Raw genomic sequence first — 27,129 nt, forward strand, 5'->3', positions numbered from 1 at the left:
AAGTCTGAAAGGCCAACGTCAAGGCTGACCTGGCGGAAAAAGAAGAAGGGACCGCTGCGTGCGTGTGCTCCTTCGCTGCCAACTCCATTTTGCCGCTGTTAAAAGTGATCTATGCCGGTTATTAAATGGAGGCAACATTCTGCTCAGAGGGGAAGGTCGACGTTATCTCGACATGTTTCGGATTAAACGGCAAGATTGGTGACCAGCCATCTAACTAATCATCTATCCTTCCCACTACAAATGTATACATCCATTTATCTGCAAATTAATAAATTTACAAAAAAAACAAAAAAAAAACACAATATCCCTGGAGACCACTGTCCATCATCCACCAAAACATACCATCTGCCTTGGGTTGTAATCTCGCCACACTGCCAAGGTCACGCGCACACAGGAATCCAACTAAGAACAAACGCAAACGACCTCTCTGAGTGGCATTCAGGCTAACATGACATTTCCCAGCGCTGCCTTCAAACAACTCTGTGATTAAAACACTGCCCAGTTTAGATCATTAGGTCACCGACATGACTCAAAACGCAGCAATTTGTTTCCACAAAGCATCTTCAGATGTTGAAAACATCTTTCCCTGCACATGTTTAGCACACAAACATGCCAGGTTGGATATTTTTAATCGCAAGATGCTGCGAATGCATGTTGATGGGAAATGTAGCCCTCATTCATCTTAGTGCAATCCCAGACGGACAGCAAGCTTTTTGACTCATTTTTCCTCCTGTGAGAGGCAAATAAAACCTCAAAAGCTACTTTCCGCTGACTGGACAGTTTTATTCCCTCTTGGATGTGAACAAGACAGAATGGATGGGAGGGGGATTAAGGGGATGGTCCGGGGGGAAAAAAAAAACAAAACTGCTGCCCTCATCGACACGTTACTGCAATGACCGGCAATGGCGACAAATCCTAGACTGTGACGCATTCAATGACTTGAGCAGCTGCACGGAATCAAAAAATTACTTAACAGTGCCCCAAAAAGGACAAATTTATCATGGGAAATCATGGAAAGTGGATTGATTGTTCCACCCACAAGCTTTCCCCATTTTGAAATCTTAATTATAAGTCAATATTTTAGTATTTATTATTTCTCACTGCCATACAAGTGAAAGGAAATGAAGTAAGACTAAAATAAAAGTACTTACCCATGTGAAGACACTGGCTCTATTTTAAATATAAATGTAATATTTTGTGCCATAAAAAACAAGTGCTGTGTCATAAAAATAAAATAAAGTCAAATTACTCACCCTTGTGACAGTCATAGTTATAAAGAGATGTTAACCAGGGTATTTATGAACCTAAAAGAGTAAAAGTACTCAGTAAGTACAAGTTTTCAGTAACATTTTCACATTTCTGAGTGTAAACACAAGTTAACGAACAAAAGTCACAGGAATGCTTTTCTCAACCAGGTTGTGCATTAGTCACTAAAGAGAAAAGCTATCCAAAAAAACTTTTAAATCTATACAAATGATGTTAAGGTTGTGCATCATCAGTCACTGCAATAGAAAGTTTTTTTTTCTTGTTGACAATGAAATAAATGGGCTTTGTTTGACATTCTTCAGTTAGATGGTAAAGCGTCTATGCAGCATAAAATGTCTTTTATTTGATGCAGGCTTTTTAGGAAATAAAAGGCAATGATTAGTTTAGCAACGGTGCTGTAATTGGCAGTTACAGAGCATCATGCTGCTTTAAAAAGGGAGCATAATGATTTAGAATCTTAATGCTGTATAGGTTTACCTTTTTTTCCCTATACATAATGAACCAATAAAGTGCAGCATTCCCTGCAGGGATTCGTACTTGTGGCCATGTGAGGAACGTCAAGTCCATTCTTTTCTGTCACTTTCTCTCATGGCGAAAATTCCTGACTCGTAACTTTTCTAAATTATACGTCTGCTGTTGGTTTTTAAAAGTGGCGTTAAGTAGAAGTTTTATCGCGCAGTAAACAAGAAAAGAAATACACTAAAAATAAATCAGAGTAGTCCCAAACTATGTATTTTTGTTGAAGAAATGTAATTATTAAAATTAGGCTGCTATATTTGGACAAAGAGATGCATAGAGTATTAAATTGTGACATTTATTCAAAATATAACAACAACATACTGTCCACTTTAAACAAATCAGCCTGCGGTGCATCCAAGGGAAACAGGCAAACGAGAACGTCTACCGGCCAGGCTTAGTACCAGTAGGTGCGCCCATGCCTCCTGTCTTCCTGGATGCCCATCTTTTCCATCACCTCCTCCTCCAAGGTCTTCAGGGAGGGCATATAGGTCTTCTCCAGCGTGTCCTCTGGGCTGGTGTCTTTGGGACCGTCTAAAACAACAGCAACAAATTTGAGAAAACAGCAATCCTAAAGTAAAATAAAAAGATCCCACCTCACTAGTTTCCTCACCTTTCCACTGTTCAGGCACAATGCCATCTCGCCTCTCCACCAGCGGTTTGGGGATGATGCGACCGGTCCGAAGCGACACTCGCACCCGCTCGCCCTCCTCTGTGAATCTCCACTCTACCTCGGTCGGCTTCCTGGGGTAAGAGGAGGGAAGAAATTTTTGGTTTCAATCCAAAGTACATAATATTCACTGTCACTTTAAAAGCGAGAGTGGCATCAAAACCATTAGTCACTGCGGAGTAACATTAGGCTTTCAAGTTGCACATCAGTTACTACAATGGGCAGCTGGTCTTTGGCTTCCCACTTTAGTGAGTGCAATGCACTAAACAAAAGCAGTATGTGAAACCTGTCAGAGGGGTCAATGAGTCCGACGTCCCGCAGCAGGATGGGAGCTTCGCTAGCAATGTAGGTCCCATGGTAATCACCGCTTTTACCGATGTATCTGTAATGCTTTAATGCAATGTGACAGTTAATTAAAAACATGTTATGATTATTATATACATAATGATAATAATAATAATAATAATAATAATAATAAATGCAGGCTTACTGTGTTGAGACCCTCTAGTATGACCCAATTTCTGTGTCTGAACACTTGGATGACTTTCCCATGTTTGCCTTTGTCCTTTCCAGACAGAATCTCCACCTGAAACACAAAACAGCTGGAATACTTCATGACCAAAATGATAACAGGCCTTTATTAATGACATCCGAAAAGCTTATGTTTACATTGCCGTTTACAGAGTCGATTGCTTGTGAGACTATTTTGATTATAAGCGGTTGGATGGATGGATTGGTTGCATTATACCGCCCCCTAGTGGCCAATGCGGAAACACTAGGCGCACATTGTCAATGTGCCATTGATGAAACAATGCAAAAACGGTTGTATTCTTATATATTTGAAAACATAAAACACTTCTACGTGCTATTTTTTCTTATTAAACAAGTTTTTTTTTTTAAAAACAGTTATTGGCCTACTCTGACTACAACTCCGTAACGTTGAGTAGTTTGTGCTGACCGTGTCCCCTCGAAACACAGACCAGTCCTGGTTGGCGATGGGCTCGACGAACACCTTCCTCCGCCTCTTGCCTGGCGGATTAAGCCGTTTGGCAGCCACGGTCCACGGCCTGTTGGTGCCGTAGCGGTAGTTCTTGGGCACCACCACCCGTGCTGCCATGGACAGCACCGCCGTCAGCCTCATGACGCCGACTGACTGCTATCGGAATGAATGGAAGCTATTAGCAGTTAGCCGAGATGCTAAAAGCGAGAGATGTTGGCTAATATGAGCGTCTAGCCAAATTGCGAATAAACTGCCGTCACCCGCGTGCAACAATAGCCTTTTACATGCCAAAGTCCACTACAGCATGGGCTTACAATGACAGATGAGATATTATTTAAAATAAACAAGTTTACTTGAGTCTTACCTTCTTCTCAATGTCACACGTTGAGTACCAAAAGGCAGCACTGCGCCACCTATAGGATTGGAAGTTGAGGTATACGCATGCGCAGTGTCCAGAGTGCAAGCAACCATTTTGGTTCTACCTGTATTGCACAAGTGCACATCGATGTATGTCGGCGCAAATACAAAACGGTGCGCAGACGGTAGCAAAGATATTTTATGGGTTATAAAGGGAGATTGGAACACGTTAAAAGAGAAAATTGACAACATATTTAATTACTCAATTCATACAGCCAGAGCTAAGACAAGAGTCTTTGTAGTAAACATGTTTATTAAATGAACCAGCAGCTACAATATTAAACTAAGCGCAGCATATTAAAATAACGGGGAAAAAATTTTATAGCAACAATTACACTCTGAACAAATCAATTCGCTGTGTACTTTAAACTGTAGAGTGGAAAACGATGCATGATGTGTGTCAATGTCACAAATCGACCAGCATTATATACACATTTCAATGTAGTTGTTTTTTTGTTCTTTTACTTTGTCTGCTCCACTGAGCCCAGGTTGGGAGGGAGATTTGTGGAATAACGACAACACCACACATTGAATAAAAGAACAAAACACCTTGTTTAAAACAAGATAATGTCATTCAACATCAGACTTGTACGTAAGTACAGTAGGGGGAAAATTAAAAAAATAATAAAATAAAATCAACAAGACTCAAATTCCAGTTTCGCAATTTTAGAGATTTTTTTTTTTTTTTTTTAAACAGATGCTTCACTATTGATAACAAAGCACATATACCGTATTTCTACAAATGGTGGTGTGTTAAGTTACTCAACTGCAAATGGTGAAGGTGCAACTTGTGCCTTGTGAAAGCCTACTTTTAAGCTACGTAAAAAGGACTATGAGAGAGGCTGGCCTCACAAGCTTTGAGATGTCAACATGGCTGCACACAACATTGTGGAGTGACCACACAGATTGAATGAAAGTCAGCAAAAAGAAGCCACTTCCACATCACAGTCTTCAACAACCACTATCAATTTGAACTCTACACACTTGATTCATAGTCATGTGCTGCGGTTTTGGTTAGCAAAAGAGACCATACGGGATGGAGTGTCCGTGTATGACCTAAGATGATTACCCTTTCAATCATCAAACCCTGCAAGGTGTTAACTTGGCCAACTGGGTCACTATTTGAGGAAATACGGTACACATGAAAGATGGAAAAACGGTTACAGTCGAACACAATGCAATCAAATGTTCACAATGACATCAACACTTTATTTTGTCATATTCCTATTAGATGGTAATTAAGATGAACTTGAGTGTCAACTTTTGAAATGATTTAACTGGGCTATATGCTAACATGGCTGAACATGCGGGAATGTCTTTCTGCTTCCAACTATGACGGCGACACGTTTCTTTGAAGTTGTATATTAAACACTAACTGTCGCTCTGAGACGGGGTCATATATATATATATATATATATTTATATATAATATATTCAATACACAATCAGATGTTAAATTATTCACATGTGGGCACCCTCAATGAGCACAACACCACCAAAATTAAGCAACCAAATACCACCGTGCACTGAACAAGACCGTGTTGAATGGCAGGCTTTCCTGAACACAAAACATGTTGTGTTGAATGGCAGGGTTTCCCAAAAACAAAATGGAGGCCTATTTGAGTATTCGTTGTTTATTTGAAATAAGTATGCTTTCTGTTTAACATTTTGTAGTAAATGCACATATCTTGTGTGTATATACAGTTGTATGTCGATGCTCTGGCAATACATGACATATACGTTGGGAAACCCTGATTACGTAAAATGGGACAGAAACTGAAGTATCTGAGTTTTAATGTAGGACGCCGAGCAGCGAATGCGAAACAACCGGCAGTAAAACACTTAAATTTAAAGCTGAAAGCATGAGTGAAAATTATTTTTTTTCTCCTCTTACCATATACATTATTACAATTTCCATAACTGGAGACCTCTAAACGAGAGTATTTTCAAATCTTAAGTTACCCTTTTTATCATCTTTTATGTTTGACACCTAGCATTCACCCCGTGTAATTACTTAATTGCACTTGGAAATAAAAAATATGTACACACCAAAATCCCCATTTATAAACGAGCTCTAAACAGCTCAATTGGTTTTAAATCCCGATTGTTGTTATTACTATTGGGATATATGATATCCCAATTTGACAAATGAACATTTGTTTGTCTCTCCATACGAACGCTTTTTGCTGTTTTTGAAAATATGAATTGAACTTGTGAAATCTGGCTTCCTGCACGTCGTGGCGTCCACGCTTCTGTTCCAGGTGAGAAGCATCGACGGGTTCTTGTCTCAAGAGGCTGCCGTTAAGCACTCTCTGTCACGGCCTACGGGGGTTGGGCAGTTGGGGAAAAGAAAAACACATTATTATGGCCAAGATTTCCTCTTTTCAAATAAAATCTGCACCTTTATAATGTTAATGTAGCCCTACTTTTCGATTAGACAGCGCTTTGGCACCATCGTGTGGCATCTTAGGGTGTTTCAGAAAGAGTGACACCGTTTTCCGCAAATAACTATCATCAAATGTGCGTACAGCAAGGCGGGGTACACTAACAAAGTCAAATCCTAATCTAACCAAGAAAGTGAACGTATGACATTTCCAGTGGTAACTGTGTGACAAAAACTTGCCTTATCTGCCGTTTGCTTCCCCGGTGCCACACTGTTGTCTTCTGCCACCTTGGGTGCGGCCACGTCGTTGACCTTGCCCTCTGTCTTCGCGTTGTCTACTTCGGAAGCACCCTCGGCCTCTGCGTCCTTCGGCCGCTTGGGCGAAACCTGACGATATGACAGCGTTGGCGGCGAGATTAACAAAGCGGGGTGCACATGAGCTGATAATTTAAGTGAATGACAGCTCAAAATGACCCTTTTGAAATATTTGGGGTAAATAAAAAAAACTGGACAGAATGCATTTCATTGGAAAAAATAATTTTTCAACAGCGCAAAAAGGCATCCAACGTAAACAAAATGACAGCAAATAGGCAAGTGACTTGAAGCTTGTGCCACTTAAAATGACAATGTGAAGAGTTTTAAACTAGTGAGCTAGTAGATAAACTTACACCTAGCTTAGCAGCTTCCATTTCATCTACTACTACATGTCTGTGTTTTTAGGCAATCTGGATACCCTGTGGCCTCTCGTGGTACTACGGCAGACATCTGGAGGAGACTTGTGATTATTGGTAGATCTTGTCATGAACGTGGTGTGCTTTGCCGGTCATCTGGCTTCCACCGCACTCACCTCCGCCGACTCGTCCATCTTGCGCTTGCTTCCCCCTCTGTCGTTCTTCTCGTCAATGACCAGGGCGCCCTCGTCCTCGTCGCTGCTACCCTCCGCGTCGGCTTTCTCTGAACCGGCGGCTTCTTCGGACGCGTCGTCCTTCTTTGAGGACTACCGGTATATTCGTCTTGTTAGTAACAGTCAATCAAATATTACGTCTAAGCCAAGTGGAGAAGAGCGGCGTCTCACCTTGTAGCCTTCATGCGTGACAGTTGGGTTGTTCTCAATCTCCCAGAGGCCCTCGGCAAAGCCTTTCCTCTTGTTGGCTTTTCCGAACTTCTCTTTGCACTCATCGTATGGGAACAAGTCCTTGGCCCCGAGGGATGCCCTGAAATGCCAAATGTTCATGCCAAACCTTCTAATATGTCTATTCAGAACACAATCATGCTAAATTAATCTGTTGCCATCATAAAACCCATTAATTCACCAAATTTGCTGTTTTGTAACCAAAAACAATAATAGAACCATACTACTTATTACAATCTTGTTGTCAACTAGTTGTTCAAGTTAGTTGAGGAGTTTTATTCTCACATTCATCTATAGGCAATTAGAAACCTTAGAAGAGTTCTAGTAATCATGCTTGGAACTCCAGTTTTTATCTGGGGTATATTTAAACCGATAAGGCAACATAAGAAGATGAGTTGTTGGACCGTTGTTACTTACGTCTCATGCGTCCCAAAAAAGAACACCTGGTACTTGTTGGAGGGTGACTTCACTGCTCGCTCTGGAAACTCATCAATCTGCAAACAGAATCGCAAAAGTTCTCCTTAAATCTAACAAAATGCATGCAGCAGTAAGCTGATTGGAAAACTATCAAGCCCTGGAAGGAATGTGCCACAAGTTAATTTTATTAACAACCTTTACATAAACACAAAAAACCAACATAACATAAAACATTAACACCAATACAATACAATCACAAAAAAAAAATCAACATTCTTCCATCCCTACATACGCTTTGATGTTTGAAGCAGTTTTTAGATGAAAGGGGACAGAAACAGTCTCCTTTCAGCAGTTGATCAGACGTGATCTCAGCATGCATAACTTCACACACGTTTGCTACAAGCTAAATTTGCTTATAAGCTACCCTCATAAGAGCATGTCCGGCAAAATGCTGTGCCTCCCCCTGGAACCAAACTTAGAATAAATCATGGATAGTCGTGACATGGACGTATAAAGGACAAAAACTCACTCCAAATAATATTTTCCATTGCATTACTTACTTTGAGTATTTTAATGTTGATCACGATGGTGGTACTTTTTTTTTTTTTAATTTATGGAAGTATTTGGTACAAATAGTTTGAGCACCATTTATTATTTATAAATGCATCCAACATTTTTACGTTGATGCAATGAAAACAGACCCACAGCTTGGTTGTGTGCATGGTTGCAACTATTCGCAACAAGTGTCAACCTCGCTGCTAACACACTCGACTCAATAATATTCACCAGCACTTCTCAGCTAGAATGTAACGAAAATAAACCACAAATGTGCACATTTAATGTGTTTAGAAGGTGACTGGTGCTACTTCAACTCATTTGACGTAGTCTTCCAGCGACTACAAATGGCTTGTTATGTTACGCAGGCGTTAGCCAAGTGTCAAATGAGTTGACAACAAGCAGAAATGTACCGCTGCTTGTGTTTAGAATACGGCTAATGGACAAAATACGCATGTGTATGCTAACTGGCGCGCTAGCTAGCCAAAAAAGCGCGGTAGGCTAACACACGCAAGCTAGTAGGCCTCTCGTCCAAACGAGCATCATTTCAATGAAAAAAATAAAAAGCTTCGCATATTCCACAATGGTGGTCGCGGAGTAGCTCTTACCCTGGCGGGCCAGTGCGGGTAGCCCTTCATTTTGGCGAACACCAGGTCTCCTGGTTTGTACTCCCGTTGCCTGTTGGACCTCGGCATGTTTTTTTCCCGCAAAAATCGGCGTCGAGACGTTGTCGGAGCAGCGAAAAGGGCAGTTGGACCAGAACCGCGCGTCGTTTTCAACGAAATAAACGACGAGGACTGCGAGCGACCTTTGATGTGATTCTTTTTCTCCCTCAAAATATATCGCTACACGTTTTTTTGCTTCTTCTTTTTTTATATCGCGTCGCCCAATCCAAAGGCGCTGGTTCCCTGTGGCCGAGGTTTGAAATTGAATCCCGCTTTTCCCTCCGACGGACGCGCCTCCACAGAGCAGAGAGCGATGAGGTTGCCGTTCACACGCCATCCGTTAGGAGGCGCAAGCGCCACTTCAATGCTTGCCTTGACAGTCGGGAAGAAGAAACAGTTGGCGTCATTGTCCTGCGACTTTCAGTGGAAAAACAGAAAACGTTTTCGCCTTACAGGCTTCGAAGTCGAAAAAACATGACAGTGTGTAACTTTTTTCTCCAGGGTCGTTGTCGTTACGGTGATAAATGCTGGAATGAGCATCCGAGGGGAGGCGGTGGAGGATATAACAACCGCTCTTCGGCTCCGCCGCAGCAGTCCAGAGGAGGAGGTGGAGGTACAGTGCTGTCGATTGCACGTATAAAATACTACTACTAATACTAATACTACTAATACTACTACTACTAATAATAATAATATTTTTTTTAAATCATTTACACGAGACCAGTATTGTCAGACAAATTGTTTAAAGGGTAAACCCACGTCACTTCACGTCACGTAATAAATACGTGTATCGAGAAAGTTGTGTCTTTTAAACCAGCACCCTATAATAATGATGCTAATTAAATAATTTCAAGATTAAATTAGGACATCTGACACTCAAAACACGATAAGAAAAAGGGAATTTTGCCGTGAATGGCTCTGATTGCTCATAAACTAACCAGAACCCTCAGATCATATAGGCTGTTGACAAGAAGTAAAAACAAATGTACAGACCGGGATTCAAACCTCTGACCTGACACTTTTAGGAGTAACCACCCATTCTGCCACGAGCGCTTGCACACATTCACTGCCACAGAATTTGTATTTAGTTATCACTCGATTCATGGTAAAATGTCACAAGGTGGCGAGTTGCCCGTCACTGCAAAAAAATCCACTTTGTACGAAAAAATAACATAGCACAGTAAAGATGTATTGGATTCCACAAGGATGATTTCTTTGCTGTGTGTGTGTTTCAGGGTTTGGCAACAAGGTCTGGGTGAATCCCTCTCAGCAAAAAGGAGGCTTCTACCAGCAGCAGTCCTCCCACGGCAGCGATCACTGGGGTGGGAGAGGACAGGACGTGAAGAGCTCCGAATTTAGCTTCTCTTCTCAAAACAGATTTTCGGCACTCAGCAACACTAGCAACTTTGAGACGGGAGGAAGGGGAGGAGGAGGAGGAGGAGGAAGAGAAGTAACGGTAACTGGTGAAGAGGATGATGTACAGAAACTGTGAGTTTGCTTTTTTTGTGAAGTACAGTACTTTTTTTAATGCATTCACATGATTTTGTTAAATACAGCAATTCCATATTTGTCCTCTTGCCAATCATCTAGGGAGAGCATTCAGAATGACATGAAGACTTGGGAGCGTTCCGGCCAATGGGGTTTCTCATGTTATTGTAGCTTCAAGACACAATTATCTGGTTTGTATCAAAATCTATCCTCTTTGTATTGTTTTCTTAGACAACAAACATGGTGACTAAATCTGATGGCTTTCTCCCTTTTATAGGTTTTAAAGATGTATCTCCAGAAGAGCTTCGGCTCGAATATTATTCCACCAAAGCATCAGGAGACCTGCAGAGTTATGTAAGTGACATTATCTCACTGTGTGTGTCTATTGCAAATATTAATATGCTGTGGTTCTTCTGGTCCTTGTCTTTTTAGTTGAATGGTGTCAATCTGTTACTCAGCCAGTGGAGAAGCAGAGTCCAGGAGCTGCTGCTAATGAATCCAGCCACTCGTGCAGCTTTGGTGAGAAGTACACAGTCACATATTGTCTTACTTACTTCTCTAGATACCACTATATAGTTTATAGAAACAGTAGCTGAGGCTTTGATGGATTGTATTTGTGTTTTTGCAGCTTGCAGAACTTAAAAATCCATCTCATCAGACGTCGTCAAGTGGGTTTGGCTCACCAGCACCTGGATTCGGGTCATCTTCATTTGGCAGTAAAGGTATTTGCCAACGTCAAACTTTCAATCTTTGTATTGGTTTTAATGTCAGTGTCCATGTACTTCGGACCAATGATAATTTCGTTGACGAAAAATTTTCGTCCTATTTTTCGTCAATATTTTTTTTTCCCCAGATGGAAATGAAAATGAAAACTAAAATAGAAGCCATTCAATGAGACTACAACGATAACTAAAAATTGACTGACAATTTCGTCAATGACTAAAACGAACATGAAAACAACACGGTGACGAAAATTCACACAATCCAATCAGAAGGAATGAAACGCGGGTGGGAGAAAAGGAAGGAAGGAAAATGTCGACTAAACTGTCAATTTAGTTGACTAAAATAGCTCTTTTTTTTGTTCTACTAAAATTGGATTAAAACTAAAATACAATCAGATTACCAAGTTATGAAAAAAACTTTAATTAATTTTAGTCAAAAGACTAAAACTAAATTAAAATTTCTTGTCAAAATTAACACTGCCTTGGACCCTCTAAAAAAGGTTGAAGCTGACGTTTAAAATGTGAGACCCACCCTACACATGGCAAGGAAAATCCCTCACTGTGCTAATTAATTTCACATTTTTTCATTTAGGATTTGGAGCTGCACCAGTCCAGGCGAGCACTTTCAGCTTTGCTGCTCCAGCAGGTGGAGTCGGCTCTTCCGCAGCGCCAACATCCGCACCAGCTTTCGGCAGTGCCATCTCAGCCCCAACCGGGTTTGGCGCCCCCTCCTCTTCATCTGGTTTTGGTTCTGGTGCTCCGACGGCGGCATCATTTGCCTTCGCTTCTCCGCCCGTCAACCAGCCGGCGGCTTCATCTTCAGGATTTGGCTCAGCCTCCGGCTTCAGCTTCTCCTCCACTGCCAACAACAACAACAACAAAGGAGCATTTGGAAGCGGTTTCAGGTCCGAGGCGCCTGCGGGAAGTTTGTTCGGACAGTCAAGTGCCGCCACGGGCTCTGCTGGAGGGGCATCGGACATGCTGTTCACGCCCCAGAGCGAATTGACCCCTGAAGAGTTGCATCAATTCAAAGCACAGAGGTTCACTTTAGGGCAGATTCCTTTGAAGCCTCCTCCTGCTGAAATGCTCCGGGTTTAATGCTCTAAAATATTTTCTGATCATTTTTGTTATTCATGGAGTGTAAATATCGTCTGAGTGCACTCGATGAATAGAAAAAACATTTGCCCCTTTTCCTGCATTTTGAAAATAATTCATTTTAGTTGTTCACGTTTGCTTTCTGAAATACCTTAAGATGCCACTGGAGGCTGCCTTTTCACTTTTTATGTTCGAGATCTAAAAATCGACCCATCCGCCCTTTGGAAATGCGACCAACTTATACATGGTTGATCTCAATTGCTTTGTTGCCTGATGACAACAGCGCGGGTGCTCCGGCCACCGTTTGAACGGCGTCTCACTTCGGAATGCCAATGAGCTGATTGGGATTCATTGGCGCTATTAATGTTTGATAGGGGTCTCATTCCACTCCAGCCCGCTCCGGTGCAGCTGCAGACAACAAAAGGGCTTTGCAAGTGGAACGTTTAATTGTGTTGTGCCACTGTGGTTTCCCTGCTGGGAGTAGAATATTGATCCAGAGCCTTGTGGATTTATGTTATCTTGTTAAATACATATTTTATGTGTGTAGTTTGGGCTGGGTTATAATAGCAACACAATATACCGCCATTTCTGCAGATGGTGGATTTTGGCTGGTCTTGCCCATAAGTGTGCCTTTCAAGCTTGGAATGTCACTGCTCCTTACCAAACTTCCGTCTAACGTAAATGGATTAATGAAATCAAATGCATTCATATGGCTCCTTTTTCCATTTTGTATTTTGGCTGTAGGCCTAAAGTGTGAATAAAAAAAATATCTGGCATTGAATTTTGTGTGTATGTTTGATTAAAACACAACAATATCGTCACTTTGTAATTTTTTGACCTATTGTTTTCTCATGCGTTATATCAAGCGTGTATTACTCATGTCAGGCCACACGTTGTCGCTGTTTCCCACGGCTGCGACCGTCTCGCATCCATCCCACTCCTCATTTCTCCTCCTCAGCAGCGCCCCCTCGGCTCGCCTCAAACGCACCTTGGATTGCAGCCGCACAGCAAGCAGGGTGCAGAGCAGAGACGCCGTGCACAGTCTTTTTTTTTTCCCTATTCCCCGCCGAACCGCCAAAATATCAGCCGAACGATGACATTGATCCACGCGGGGCACAAGCACAACATCATTTGACAACCTGCAACCTGCACAGCTCCTCTTCTCCGCTCCTTGTGGTAAGTGCAGCTCAGTTTCAGCACCACGATTGTGCACAATGCAATATGTTGTCACTGTGATACATGGCACGTGATCAGTCCAATGTAGAATAATGCAGTGGATGGATCGTGTTTACATTCAGTGAGAGTACATTTGACTCGTTTCGACATTTGACAGCAAAAAATACCCTAAATGTCATTCTTTCATCTTGAAATTTGCTGACTTTTCCTTAAGTGACCAAAAAATTGCAAACATTAAATATTTAAACACATCATTCATTTGTACAGGTGCTACAAAGTACCATATTTGACCCGTCTTTACTATGGATTTTAGATTTACCACTGTGTGTTTAATCAAGAAAAAAGAAAAAGTAATTTATGAAACTGCCTTAAATGTGTTTGTTTGGTTGTAAAGGTGTTCTTGAGGGAGCTCGAAACTGTCTGTTTCCACCACTTTTCTGCAGGCTCCCAGAATAATGGACAATATTCACCCTAATTTTATCTCAAGTGGGTTAAAAAGTAAATTTGTCGCCTAATAAGCTACAAGTAGTGACAATTTCAAATTTGTCCCATTGTTTTGGTGCAAACAAGTACATTAAAGTCTAAGTCCAAGTCTAAGTCTGAAAATATTCACATTTATTGATTATTATAGATTATTATGATTGATTATTTTATTGTCACTACTTGTTGCAAATATGAGCAATCAGATTTTTTTCCCCCCACAAAAATTAGTGTAATTTCAATCAGTTTTTCAAATTTGCACAAGTACAATTTACGCTATGTACCCTACTTATGTATCTATGCACGCAGTGTGATTATTAATCACGTGACATTACAAACTTAAGAAAATACAGTTACACTACAATATGTGTGGATGGAAATTGAACAGTATGTATTGTTATATAAGTTATTGCATTTGGTATTCTGGTACATTTTCTTGCATTTGTGTGGAATAAATAATTAGTTTTCAAATAATAGAGTCAAAGTTTACCTGCTTTATTTCTCAATTATGTTTTATTTGAGTGTGTGCGTTGATATGAGTGAGGGTGTCAGGCAAAGGGAGGGCAGAGCGCATAAGCATATTATTCTATAAGCACATTATACCAGCACGCACTTTTCAGATGGCTCGTCATCTCCGCCAAGCTCGAGACGGGCTGGGCCAAGCTCATGCTGAGGTGTGAGATTATATCAGATGGCGCACACGAGCGCGTGCATGCATGCATGCATACAGAACAGACATCACTCCTCGACCTCCCATCTGTGTGGTTGGGTGAGTGAGGTCAACATTTGTGTTGAATTAAGAAGGGAAAAAAAATGGTGACACTTGCCTCTGTTAAGCTCAGAGAAGAGCGCGACTACTTAAATTGGCTCAGAGGAAAGCAGGCACTTTTTTGAGTCTTAAAAAAAAAAGTGAGAAAGAGGATAATTATCCATGTGCAACTCTTGAAATCCAATACCCGACTCCCACTTGATCCTCTGTGTAATCCACTGAGACTGTCCAACTGGGAAGAGATTCAAGGTTCTACTGTGGAAAGCCGGTCTTGTCTAGTTCCATGTGTGTTGACAATGAATGAAGAGAATGTGGATTACACTATGATTGTAAATATGTACGTGAAAATAGCCACTAGTGGGAAGTAATGAAGTAGAAATATTTATAACTGCAACTATAGACACTGTAAAGTGAATTCATAGATTTGTTTCTTCAGTAAATACATTATACATACATGTTTGAATATGATTACTGAAATCGCAAAGACTGAGAACTATGTCGTACTCATTTGTGGAGATATAGCACTAAATATTTCAGATTTCCTGATTTATTGGGCTTATCTATCTATCTATCTATCTTTGGTGTGTGTGTGTTTTTGATGAATGTGAGAGTTTAGGGGTGAGTTTGAAAAATCTGTGTGAATGTGAGAGTAGGCCTAAATGATAGATTTTTTTTTTTGTTTGTTTATGGATTTTTTTTAAAGTTATGTGAGACTGTTTTGTGTGTGAGAATTATTATTTTTTTTGATGAGTATGAAAGTTTTTGGTAGTAAGAGAATTTTTGTCTGTGTTTTTTTCCTGTGAGAGGTTTGGTTGATTTATGGGGGGCTTTTTGGGGTGTATGAGAGTTTGTGTGAGAGTATTTTGGGGAAGTGAGAGATCTTTTGTGTGTATTTTTTATGTATGTGAGTTTTGGGGTGAGTGTGAAAGTGAGTGATATGTTTAGCATGTGTGAGAGGATTTTTTGTTTGTGTATGAGATTTTCTGGTGTGTGTGATAGTTTTTTTTGTTTTGTTTTGTTTTTTACGAGGTGACCGTAAGAGTTTTTGTGCGAGTGTGTGAGAGTTTTTGTGCGAGTGAGAGTTATTTTGGTGTATGTAAGTTATTTTGGTGACAGATCAATGTTGTCTTTGCAGTATACAGTCTGTTCCTCATGGCAATGTGATGAATTATTTTCACATCCTTTTGACCACCCAATTAAGTGTGCATGACAAACTCAAACTGTACTTACAAACTGACCCAGCCGTTCATTTCATGTCTAATAATCTAAGAAACGTACTGATTGCTTCTATTGCTGCAATCTGTGGCAAAAGTGATGACTCCTGTCTCCGCCGTGAAACGTTTGGAACGGAGCCTTCTTGATGATAATCATCAAATCCCTTCAGCTCCGTGCGGATCATTTTGAAATGCTCATTTGCTCGGCCCTCTTTTACACACTTAATCCCCGCACAGCTGAGCTAGCGATACGGCGTTCTCTTCCCCGCAGTGAATCGATACCCCCCCTTCCCAGGGATGTTCGCGAGTAGCCTTTTGAAGCGAGACCTCCTACAGTGCGTATCTCTTGATTCGCCGGGTGGACAAAAATATTGGGACACCTATAGGGGGTGAAAATGGAAAACATGGGCGTGTCTTCTGATTGCCATGCTCAACTCTCAATCAAATACTAAAAAAAAAGATGCTAGCATCTCTTTTATGCCTATAAATAACTACATTTGAGACATGAATATATATATATATATATATATATATATATATATATATATATATATATATATATATATATATATATATATATATATATATATATATACCGTACTGTATATCCCACCAGGTCGTCGTGGGGCTTTTGCACACCATGACAACGAGGCACTCTAAAGTGGCCACACCAGCACAAAGCCTCTGTCCCAAACACTGGCTGCCACGTCAACTTTAAAAAATAAAAAATAATAAAATAAAATAATTAAAATCTGTGTTCCTCGCACCTTTCCCTTTCTATGCATGACGCGCGCACACTCATGGCCAATAACGAGACACTCTAAATCAACCACGCCAATGCGAATCCCCTGCCAACACACTGGCTGTCACGCCCGACATTTTTCCCCCCTACTTTCTCTTCGACCTTTTCCCCGTGGCATGCACACACTCATGGCCAACAACGAGGCACTCTAAAGGGTCATGCCAGCAGACTGTCTGGAGGGAAGAAGCATTTTCGGAATGTATGCATACCTCATTATACTTTATGTATGATGTGTTCAGAAGCAAATCTCTCAATTCACTTTACAGTTTTTTTTCACATCAACAATGTTTTCCTCCCCGTTCCCGCCCTCTGTTTGTCGCCGTCACAAAACGAAAGGACGGCAAAATGACTCGGTCAGCAGAAGCGGGTGGAGTTGGGGGGGCCGAAAAGCTCGAAATAAAACAAATGGAATGGAGGGAAAGTGGGTTAAGAGTGACGTGGACGGATGAGGCCGAGCGCTTTCCTGACTCATGGCCGCGTTCCCTGGTGACTAATGTGGTCAGTGACACATCTCGTCTCCTTCTCCCCAACCCACCTGCCATGTTGCAAGTCAGCCTGGGGCCACTGTGGCACACCCAACTCTCCTCTATAATGCTATCTTAGAGCGAGAGTTCCTTATTTATTAACCTACATATCAATCTTTTTTTTTAAGTATAACGTGATCCCCATTTATCGTGGTGGTTAATTAAGTTCTAGTCTGTGGAAAAAGAAAAAAAAAATCATGACAAAAAAAAAAAGAGTAAATCATATTTTCCAGTTCTGCAAATAAGAGGCTGTTTATTTATCACTCCCAGTTGAAGTTTACTGAAAAACTGGCAAAAAAGAGTGAAACACAGTGTATTTATTCACCAAAAAAATCTGGTATTAGCATTGTTATTAGCATTAGCATCCTATTAGCATAGCATTATTTAAGTCAGAGTTAATGAGCTGCTTGATAGCCTCAGATTTTCTTAATGATTAGAAGAGAAAAAAGAAACAGCGTGCTTCTATCCACGTTTTAATTCCCAAGGATGTATTAAGGGCAAATTCACTCTACAGTATATGTATTATTTAAAACATCTTGCTACAGGAAGGAGTGCTGTAGCATAAATAATATGCGCATCGGTCCGTATAACCGTTGGTCAGTGTGTAAAAAAAAAATGTTTGCACACACTCTGATGGCATCGTTTGCTTCACTTTGGCTAACTCGTTAAGTCGGGATAGATTAAAAGAATGATTTTTCATCTTTACGAGCTGCACAAGAAGAAGAAGGGGGGCACTGGCACAAGAAGCTTGAGTGAAGATGTAAGGAGTGACAAGGGGAATTTTTAAAAAGGTCACTCTGACGTAATATAGTATGAAAATCAAGATTTAAAAAAAAAAAAGCAAAGTTCTGTAATGCTACAATAGAACTCATATGCGACTTAGGCTATTATTAAGTCAATTTATGGAGTAGATATGAGTACACGCGCAGCCCAGCGGCTCAAACTCCGCTGTCACTGTTTAACGTTGGAGCCCAAATATGATTCCAGGGAAACACGGGAGACAAACAGCAGCTGACAAGGTTGCTCGCCAACAGCAGGCCATCCCTGACATTTGTGTTTGTGTGACCGCAGATATTTCTTGCCACCCGCTGACCTTTGCCTGCTTTGGTCTGCGCTTACTGTAAGTTATTTTGGAAGGATGTGCAGGAGGAAGTCATACTGTGTTGGCTTCCACATTGTTGGAAATTTAGTGGGATTTTTTTTTTTTTAGGGTTGACCAATATTTGACAGAATAAAATTTCAATAACCGATAAATCGGCCGATTAATTGGGGGGAAAAAAAAACATGAATATGATAACTTTATTGTGGGGGGGTGGGGGGATCAATTAAAGATTACAAGATATGAATTACAGGCAAAACATGTCACTGTTTACATGAGTTTGTCCTTAAGTATGTGTTTAACTTTACAACAGAAAAAAAAATCGGCAAAATCGGCGGCTTTTTTCCAGTTATTTTGGAGGAGGGGTATGCTTAAATTTCATTATCTTTGTCTTATGTACTTAGGCATTAATGTGTAGAAAAATAAATAAAAATCTGCCATAATTAACTGATTTTTTTCCCCCCGATTTTAAAATAGCTAATATCGACCGATAAAATCAGCCGTCCGATTAATTGGTTGGGCACTAGTTGGAAATACTGCTTAATTAATTAAAAAGTCAATTTTACATGTTATGATTACTTTCTATTCACAATAAATAAATGTTAATTGGAGTTGATTCCTCGATGCTTGCATGAAACTGCGAAGTTTTTCAGAGTCTTCATGTCTTCTTTTTTGTTGTTTCTTCAGCCCCACCCCAAGGTTCCCGCCCCCCACCGGTCCTCTCGACCAGCAGGACCATGATGCTGAGCAGCTCGGTGGAGGTGCCCAGCCCGGGCGGGCTGAGCAGCCTCGGCGGGCTGAGCGATGCGGCTCGGAACGTGGTGCGCTCCTCCAGCATCTCGGGGGCCATGTACAACCTGGAGAAGGGTCCCGGGGGCGGGGGTCCCGAGTCGGCGTCGCTGGCCGGTAACAAGAAGCGGCGCTCCAGTCTGGGGGCCAAGATGGTGGCGATTGTGGGCTTGTCGCAGTGGAGCAAGAGCACGCAGCAGCTCAACCAGCATGGTCAGTCATTTGACACTTGCTTCTTTTCTTACATTTAGTTTTCCTCAGCTAAACACAATTTTCTTCCTTTCACACCTTTTATGTTCAACGTCAACAACTTGGTCAAGGCAACTTTTTCTCTTTGCTTCTATTTTCTCTCTTTGCTATTCAGCATTCACACTTGGGTTATTTTGGCTTTGAAAAGCATTGTTTTCATCATTATTCCACCCACCTTTTTGTAATTCTTCTGCTTCCACACTTTCATATTTTTCACACAAATATATCCATTCATTTAATAAGGCAATCCAATTCAAATTCCACAGTTTTTCACAGGAAAATGATCAAATTCAACATCAACTCAACCCAAAAATTTCTTTAAAAATATTGTAATGTAGCCCCACTAGACTAAACACGGTATTCTGATTAATATTGTATTTGTGGAATATGAATTAAGCAGCAAAATCAACCCGTTTTCATCCATCTCAGGCGACGGCCATTTTGTCACTTGCTGTCGACGGAAAATGACATCACAGTTGCTCATGCAGTGCTCAAATAATGACCAAGCACATTTCAGCTTGTCACATGACCAAATTGAGAAAACAGGTGAGGTGCGATTGGTCGTCACCTGAGTCCTGAGCAACTGTGATGTTACTTTCAGTCGACAGCAAGTGACAAAAATGGCCGCCGTCTGAGATGGGTAAAAATGGGTGGATTTTGCAGCTTCATTCATATTTTATAAACACAATATTCATCAAAATGCCGTGTTTAGACTTGTGGAGGTACATACAACATAATATTGTCGAAAAAAATGGGTTGACTTCCTAACTTCAAAATCTCCAGCTCAATCAAGTGTTCCCATTTCAAGTCCTACATCTCAACAATTCAACAATCTCCACAATATTTCAGTTCTTAAGCATTCTACTGTAATGGCATTTTCTTGTTGCTGTTTATTTCATTCATGTCAGTTCTGACTTTCCTGTCACGTCATCTTTTGTCCTTTTCCATAGCAGCTTTAGGCTGCAATATAATGATTTCAGAGATCTCGATCAGTAGCAGATTGCGCGTTTTGTGCGATGTATGATCATGATGGAGACGCGGTGTTCTCATTTGTCTCCCGTGGGAATAATTATACAGTAGATGTCATGATGGTGCAATAGAAACACTTCGGTTGCTTGTTGCGAGCACAAGCCCGCTGAAGTAAGAAAACTCGTCATTCAGTCAGATTTGGTAAAGGACGATTTAGTCCCAATTTCAAAATTGCCGTTAAAAATCGGTTCATTTTGGCTAGTTCGTTTTGTCCTTTCTGCATCACATTGTGCATGCGACCTTTTCAGAACAGCGCGCCCATGTCGACAATTTGCTTTCCGCTTGCCTGCTCGCTATGTGGCTGGACATCGACTGCGTTTATTTCTGGGAGACCATTCAGCCCTAAAACCTGATGTGAGTGTTGTTGCCATCTGCTGTGTAAATCCAGCAGAGTGTGACATTTTATAGCCTGTTCTTATCGAAGTTCAGAAGGATTTTGTTCAAATGCCAATGCACTTTATTTCACAGAAAAAAGGGAAAAAAACATTTTCAGTTGCTTTAAAAAGCTTAGAATTGCATAATGATTTAAAAAAAAAATATTGTATTATCATTAATCTAAGCCTTTTTGCAGATGGGCAAAAAGCAGGTAGAACTTTATAGCCTTAAATATTTAAAAGTACATTTTTTGGACACGTTCCTCTAATACCATCCATCTGAATTCTCATCTTTCATAGAGACGAACAACAACAACAAAACAACAAATTCTAGCGTCTCTATTTCAAATCCACTTGGTCTCCTCCGTGAGAGTAAACAGAACGCAGCGGATGCGTGACGAGAGGTGTGCACATGTCCAACACGCATTTGTGGTGCCAGCGCTAACAGAGTCACCATATGTCCCACGGGCAGCGTAAACAGGAACACGTGCACGTGCACACATGCATGCACTCATCTGAATCCTGAATCATGCTTGTGGAGTGTCTTTTTTTTCTTGGGAGGCAAAGCAGGGGTTTGGTTCCATTGCGTGTTGTTATCTCGGGAGTAGTATCTGTTCTATTTGTGGGTTTACCTCAGGAAACGTGGTAAGCCTGGTGGTGGAATATGATTTGGCGCATGTCGTTGCAACGAAAGCGAAAACCCTGGCGGCCCGCCAGTTCTATAAAGCACTGGGGGAAACCCTGTAAATGTGTTATGTTTACCCTTAACACATTCACTGCCAGCCCAGCAAAAATGCATTATTTGACGTCTTTTTCCGTCAATGGCAGTCAATGAGTTAAGATGAGATGTAACCAAAATTGACGGATTTTTAAGCAAAATTTGCCTTAAAAAAGGAAAAAAGGATGCTGCAATATAATCACAAAATATATCGGCACATTGTGTTTAACACATTCACTGCCAGCCCAGCAAAAATGCATTATTTGACGTCTTTTTCCGTCAATGGCAGTCAATGAGTTAATGTAATGTCCACACATTGAATGGTGTATCTATGCTACTCGTAGTAAATGAGAGTCTTACCCAACTTGTTTGTTTCAGCAGTCCAATGCCAGAAACCAGGAGTTTAAAATTAAGACACGCAAACATCATTCCCAAGTCCGTCAATTTCAATCAGGGTCATTTTTGACATTCCTTGCTGGTGGTCATTAACGACCAAATCTGCTCACTTGCCAGGGAGCCACGTTTTGAAAGGCAGGTGCATTGATTGTCCGATGCGGGCTGGCCAAGTACACGCCGCGGGGTCTTGGACTGTCTTCCGTGCTCGGTTGGTCAGCCAATAAGTTGCACGGTTAATTTGTCCCCAGGGTTGAGAAACTACTACATGAAGAAAATGATGAGTGGTAATATTGATTCAAAGAAATGAAAATTGATTGTCCTCATGTTGTGCTACAACATTGTACTTCATTGAAAGTGCACGACTCTAAATTCGGACTTTCCTGAGTACTAAAATCGATTTAAAAAAAAATGGTTTAAAACGCAGTCTACACTCTATTACATAACAGTCATCATTTGTTCTGTTCGACTGCTCTCCCCTTTAAACATTGTGCTTCATTTCAACCCTCTAAAATTAAATAACAGGATTTAAAGGGGAGGCATAATGGAATGAATGGAAATGATTACTATTAAAGCGCGTTGAGAAGGTAAAGTTGCAGTGTTATTGTGTCTGCAGGCTATGCTCTGGTCATGGCGCATTTTGTGAATTGGATCCAGTCAGTTCACAAACATCAGCGATATGAGCGCTCCTGGAAGTTTTTTATTTTTTTTATTTTTATTTCTTTTAGCAAGTCTATTTAATAATAGTGACATAATGCTTTTTAAAACTGGTTGGACTGGTTTTAATTGGCGGGGAAATGTGAAAAGAGTAGAATGGCAACATTGGCAGCATAATAATGTTAAAAGAATTTTGGTGCTGAATAAAATAGATAGTCATCTTTGCAAAAACAAAGCGCTCATCTTGGCTCTTTTAAAGTGGGAAGGTGTACCTAATTTAATGGCAAGTTAGTGTCATTAGACCCAGGTGTGAGTTCATTAACTGACCATGGCTGGCACACATGTGTGATAATGAGCACGCCGTATAAAAGACACCCGAACCCGCCATTCCGCTTTGCTCGAGCAGCATTACGCACGAATTTGTCCGATTAACATTTCTGTATTACGTAACATGCATCGCATCAACACAAATCCGTGCGTGAAATCCAAAGCCGCCTTGGCTGCACTGTTATTGCCCTGCCGTGCTTGTCAATGTGAAGAATAGATAGATTCCCAATTCAAGGATTTGTAGCAGGTCAGCCTTGGGGTGGCATTTTTTATTTTTTTTGGTTCTCTCTCTAGTCTATTTATTGCCTACTATTATTAGCAGCATTGAAAAAGGAGCTCACAAAGTATTTCCATAGGTTTCAAGGAGTGGCTCACTCCTCCGCTGGGCCCAGTCAGTCTTATCTCTTGTTCAGGTTTATCCATGACTCGCACGGAGGGCGACCAACTCTTGAGATTCAGCACACTAAAGAGGGTTAGTGGAAGCCAGGCAGGCATGGATTGGAATGTGTGCATTTGCTGTGCTTTGTGTCTGATCTGAGCCTCTATACAGGTTGCAGAAATATATGTCTGCACATATATATTTACGTGCCATACATTCACACTCCATCTCATTATTCTGTGTTCCATTTAGCTGTTCAACCCACTCAACATTTCCTTTCTATCATTTTATATCTCCTGCCTTCCTTCTTTTGGCACGTTTATTGCCGTTGATGGATAATGGCACAAGTGTACACCGGAGACACACGAAAGCAGCAGATTGTGAGACTTTGTAAACGTCTCACACAGGAAGGGAATACTTGTTTTTCTCCTGATGTGTTTGGCTGTGAAATGACGAGTAGATTTCTTCTATTAGCCAACTAAACAAAACAGAGTTACGTGCTATGAATTCAAAACGCATTTACTTGCCGTTGTTTGCTTGCTTAACGCTATACGGGGCTAACTCATTTTTGACCACAAACATATAAACACTAATTCTCACAGGCAAATTTATTCTTTACTTTCTGTGAAAAACAGTTTATTGAGTCACCCGTAGTTTCTCAATAATTGTCTTGTGAACTCGCCAAGGACAATCGTCCTAAAAACGTACTCGGGAACAAATGTCTTTGTAATTCGGAGCTTATGAGACCCTGCCCCTGACCACTGCATGATAGTCAGCCTTATATATAAATGATATGTTTTTAGATCTTTCTGATAATGGACTAGCCAATTAAAACTGCCCGGGAGTAATTTTGGGTTTCTTTAATAACATAACTCTGCAGCAGGAAGATGCACGCACCAAATAGGGTAAAATCAAAACCAAATGATAATAAATGAAATCCCAGATGAGCATGCTCAATATTCAAAAAGTCAATCATGTGGTATCTAAGACCGCTGATTACACTCAGGCTGTTTTCATTTGGGGACTGTGGGGGCAGGGGGAGGGGGTGGGCTGGCCCACAGTGCCCTACTTCTAAGCTCCTTCTGAGTCATCAGAGTTTGGCAGCAGCGCTTCAAACCTCACAATGATCCCCCCCTTTTTTTTTTTTTAGGGAAAATCTCCCCCCAAAGAAAATCGCTCTAATTAAGATGACTCAAGCCTTTGGTAGCACTTGAAATTTTACTGGAAATATTTCACAAAAAGGTCTCTGTTGGGTCACTACACAGCTCCAGGTGAAAGCCATTTAGATCCCTGGACTTTCTTTTAGAGTTGCCTTGAATACAAGGTTGCCGCGCCATTATCCCACTTTTGAGTCACGGGGCTCTCTCGATAAATGCCGACTGAGACCTTTCTCGCTACTTTTAAAAGCTTCCTACTCCCCACTGCTGCTATTCAGAGGCTACAAAACATTTCAAGCAGCCATGGCTAACAATATCTATGCCTCCTGAATCGTGGTGCAACGGATCACAAAAGTCATGGACCGCTTCACAGATTTGAGTCACGGATTGGATTGTTTTTCCGATCGTAAAATAAAATAAAAAAAGATAAACAGTACATTGTCTTCATTTATTTTGCAAAACACTTTTTCCCATTTAAAAAAAATCCATTCAAAATATCTAATATAGCCGTTTAGGATTTAGGAACACAACTTTAAGTGCAATATGAGGCAGAAACGTTCATATTTTATACATGGTCCATGTGTAAAATAACAAGGTATTAATGGTTTGAACTTGTGTTCCTAAAATATTACTCAACTCAACTCAACTTTATTTATAAAGCGCTTTAAGAACAGGCGTTGCTGTATACAAAGTGCTGTACATAAAGATCAGTTTTGCAGTAAACAAGAACAAAGCAAACATTTTGAAGTGCGAATGAAGTTCTATTCATCTTTTTTTTTTTTTTTTAAATAATGAAAAGACCTCAACGTGTAATTTATGGCACATTCCCTTCCTTTAAACATGGAGAGTGAATTCCAGAATAATGTAAGCCAGCTATCAGCTGTCAAACTCATTTACAGCTACCAGCCAGGCACTCGTTGCTCATGCTAACAGCTAGCTGCTAGCCAGTAGCCACTTACAGTACGTCGGAGACGTCTGCCGTATCATACAATGACGGCATCATTAATTTGCAGTTTCTTAGAGCTGGACTGGCCATCTGGCGTGCAGGGCACATGCCCGGTGGTGCTATTCAATTGTTATTTTACTCCATTTTATCATGAGAGACTGGCCCACGATTTTGAAGGAGCAGCCCATTCATCCATTTATAATATAGAGATCAAACTGAACCAATAAACATCTGCTATGTGGTAGCCAAGGATGGTCAGGAATCAGGCTGGGCCGGTGGGCCTAAGTCAAAATGCGAGGGCTGATTATTTGTGTCAGTCCAGTCCTTGATTGAATGAGTTCGGGATGGCAACTTGGTTGGTTGCAACTTTAATGTCAAACAAAACAACGATAAAAGACAATTCTAAACGTCTAAAAGGGAAGTTAAGCGAGCCATCACACCACGACCTGCGCCAACTTCAAAGTAAAAGTCTCCCAAGGCTATTTGCATGTCAATGTATTATTTGGTAAGCTGTATTTTATTTAATTCACCTTAGCGTAGGCTGTTATAGTGAATGTGGACTGATAGTGTTGCTTTCGTGTGAACGCGCACTTTGTGATGATTAAACATTACACCACTTGGTGTTTTGCAACAAAGCAAAGAACCTGAAGCTTGCTGGCCCTTGCAGAAAATATCATAGCATATCATCACAAATGCAATCACAGCTTGGTCAGAGGGAGTCTCTCGTACGGTATAATGCAGCTGACATACTATCATTATTTTCAATCAAAGGTGGTCAAGTAGCAGTGCGGTGCAACTTTCAAATAAACACATCAACAATACAGGAAATTGCTCCGGATTACAGTAATTATGTTTGTGTGTTTGAGGTCTCAGGAGTATGGTGTGTGTTTGTGCATGCGTGTGTAAAAAAAAAAAAAAAAAAAAAATGATATGATGTGAACATTTGGCGCATTGGACCAACACACACACACTTCTCTCCTCTCAGCCAATGTAAACACACAGGCAAGCTTATTTCTAAATCTGTTTTATGGCGCCGGCAGACGGCTGCTGCGCCACAGGACGCTCGCCACAGGTTTCCCTCTCAAAGCCCAAATGACATTTTGCTCTTAAGCCCGAAATCTGCAACATGCTGAAATAGTCATGCTAATTTTTCTATTCACCTTTTTGCGTCGTTTGCTTTTTTTTTTTTTTTTTATCAAGTGCATTTGAAGGGGTTAAATTGTCAAATAAAATCAGAAGATCCATCTAATATCAGTATAGTTGAATATTGTTCATAATCCATATTTGTTAGATCTGTTTCCTCTCATCCACTTCCCATAAAGTTGCATATTCCAGGGGAAATTACTTGAGAATTAGATTGCCCTTTTTCCTCATGTAATTAATCGACATTAGACCGAAGCCGGCACAGCATATTAACTGACCGGCAGACATCCGGCAGTACATGAATGTTTCAGATTAGTACAAATCATTTCCCATGCACAAGTCTGCTTGGCAAAAGGCTAATGACTTCTTATTGGTCGATGTTGTGCTACCATGAGATGCTAATGGGATTCATGCACACATTGAGAGCTCACACAAATACAACACAGGAGATTTTTTTTTGAATTATTTCTTGATTAGGTTTGCAAAAGTACGTATTTATGTGTGTAAAAAAAAAAAAAAACTTTGGTAAAAGTAGACGTCCTGCTTCACCTCCTTTACTGATGGGACAATTCAAAGGTC

At 40.8% G+C, this 27,129-nt stretch overlaps 4 protein-coding genes across 4 annotated transcripts in view; 2 read left to right on the forward strand and 2 right to left on the reverse strand.

Moving 5' to 3' along the window:
• Window positions 1–2,061: 2,061 nt before the first annotated feature.
• mrpl24 (mitochondrial ribosomal protein L24) lies at window positions 2,062–3,915 on the reverse strand. Its single transcript, XM_077506709.1, has 6 exons — window positions 3,817–3,915; window positions 3,411–3,608; window positions 2,943–3,038; window positions 2,739–2,842; window positions 2,396–2,526; window positions 2,062–2,316 (listed from the first exon to the last, which is right to left on the reverse strand). Exons 2-6 carry the CDS (start codon window positions 3,591–3,593, stop codon window positions 2,180–2,182), a joined length of 651 nt encoding a protein of 216 aa, XP_077362835.1. The 5' UTR covers window positions 3,594–3,608; window positions 3,817–3,915; the 3' UTR covers window positions 2,062–2,179.
• A 187-nt stretch (window positions 3,916–4,102) lies between these two features.
• On the reverse strand, window positions 4,103–9,372 carry hdgfl3 (HDGF like 3). Its single transcript, XM_077507007.1, has 6 exons — window positions 8,964–9,372; window positions 7,801–7,877; window positions 7,327–7,465; window positions 7,099–7,248; window positions 6,492–6,638; window positions 4,103–6,190 (listed from the first exon to the last, which is right to left on the reverse strand). Exons 1-6 carry the CDS (start codon window positions 9,048–9,050, stop codon window positions 6,170–6,172), a joined length of 621 nt encoding a protein of 206 aa, XP_077363133.1. The 5' UTR covers window positions 9,051–9,372; the 3' UTR covers window positions 4,103–6,169.
• nup42 (nucleoporin 42) lies at window positions 8,772–13,146 on the forward strand. Its single transcript, XM_077507006.1, has 7 exons — window positions 8,772–9,633; window positions 10,256–10,508; window positions 10,611–10,699; window positions 10,786–10,862; window positions 10,941–11,027; window positions 11,137–11,230; window positions 11,823–13,146. Exons 1-7 carry the CDS (start codon window positions 9,495–9,497, stop codon window positions 12,326–12,328), a joined length of 1,245 nt encoding a protein of 414 aa, XP_077363132.1. The 5' UTR covers window positions 8,772–9,494; the 3' UTR covers window positions 12,329–13,146.
• Window positions 13,147–13,322: 176 nt separating this feature from the next.
• Window positions 13,323–27,129, forward strand: part of rims3 (regulating synaptic membrane exocytosis 3) — a 28,100-nt gene continuing 14,293 nt past the window's right edge. Inside the window, exons 1-2 of the mRNA XM_077507584.1 lie at window positions 13,323–13,501; window positions 19,077–19,391. Coding sequence (XP_077363710.1) covers window positions 19,127–19,391 — 265 coding nt within the window. The 5' untranslated portion in view covers window positions 13,323–13,501; window positions 19,077–19,126. The remainder of the gene's footprint in view (window positions 13,502–19,076; window positions 19,392–27,129) is intronic.

The sequence above is a fragment of the Festucalex cinctus genome, chromosome 19 (genome assembly GCF_051991245.1).
Source record: "Festucalex cinctus isolate MCC-2025b chromosome 19, RoL_Fcin_1.0, whole genome shotgun sequence".
Lineage (NCBI taxonomy): Eukaryota > Metazoa > Chordata > Actinopteri > Syngnathiformes > Syngnathidae > Festucalex > Festucalex cinctus.

What these genes read in the sequence shown, in the direction of transcription:
- nup42 (XM_077507006.1), top strand. Translation starts at nt 9,495, where the DNA reads ATGACAGTGTGTAACTTTTTTCTCCAGGGTCGTTGTCGTTACGGTGAT. An exon ending in GTCCAGAGGAGGAGGTGGAG is followed by an intron (nt 9,634 to 10,255) that starts GTACAGTGCTGT and finishes TGTGTGTTTCAG; the next exon opens with GGTTTGGCAACAAGGTCTGG. An exon ending in CAGCCACTCGTGCAGCTTTG is followed by an intron (nt 11,028 to 11,136) that starts GTGAGAAGTACA and finishes GTGTTTTTGCAG; the next exon opens with CTTGCAGAACTTAAAAATCC.
- mrpl24 (XM_077506709.1), bottom strand. Translation starts at nt 3,593, where the DNA reads ATGAGGCTGACGGCGGTGCTGTCCATGGCAGCACGGGTGGTGGTGCCC. An exon ending in CTGTGTTTCGAGGGGACACG is followed by an intron (nt 3,039 to 3,410) that starts GTCAGCACAAAC and finishes TTTGTGTTTCAG; the next exon opens with GTGGAGATTCTGTCTGGAAA. An exon ending in TGTGCCTGAACAGTGGAAAG is followed by an intron (nt 2,317 to 2,395) that starts GTGAGGAAACTA and finishes CTGTTGTTTTAG; the next exon opens with ACGGTCCCAAAGACACCAGC.
- hdgfl3 (XM_077507007.1), bottom strand. Translation starts at nt 9,050, where the DNA reads ATGCCGAGGTCCAACAGGCAACGGGAGTACAAACCAGGAGACCTGGTG. An exon ending in TTTTTTGGGACGCATGAGAC is followed by an intron (nt 7,466 to 7,800) that starts GTAAGTAACAAC and finishes TTGGCATTTCAG; the next exon opens with GGCATCCCTCGGGGCCAAGG. An exon ending in AGATGGACGAGTCGGCGGAG is followed by an intron (nt 6,639 to 7,098) that starts GTGAGTGCGGTG and finishes TCATATCGTCAG; the next exon opens with GTTTCGCCCAAGCGGCCGAA.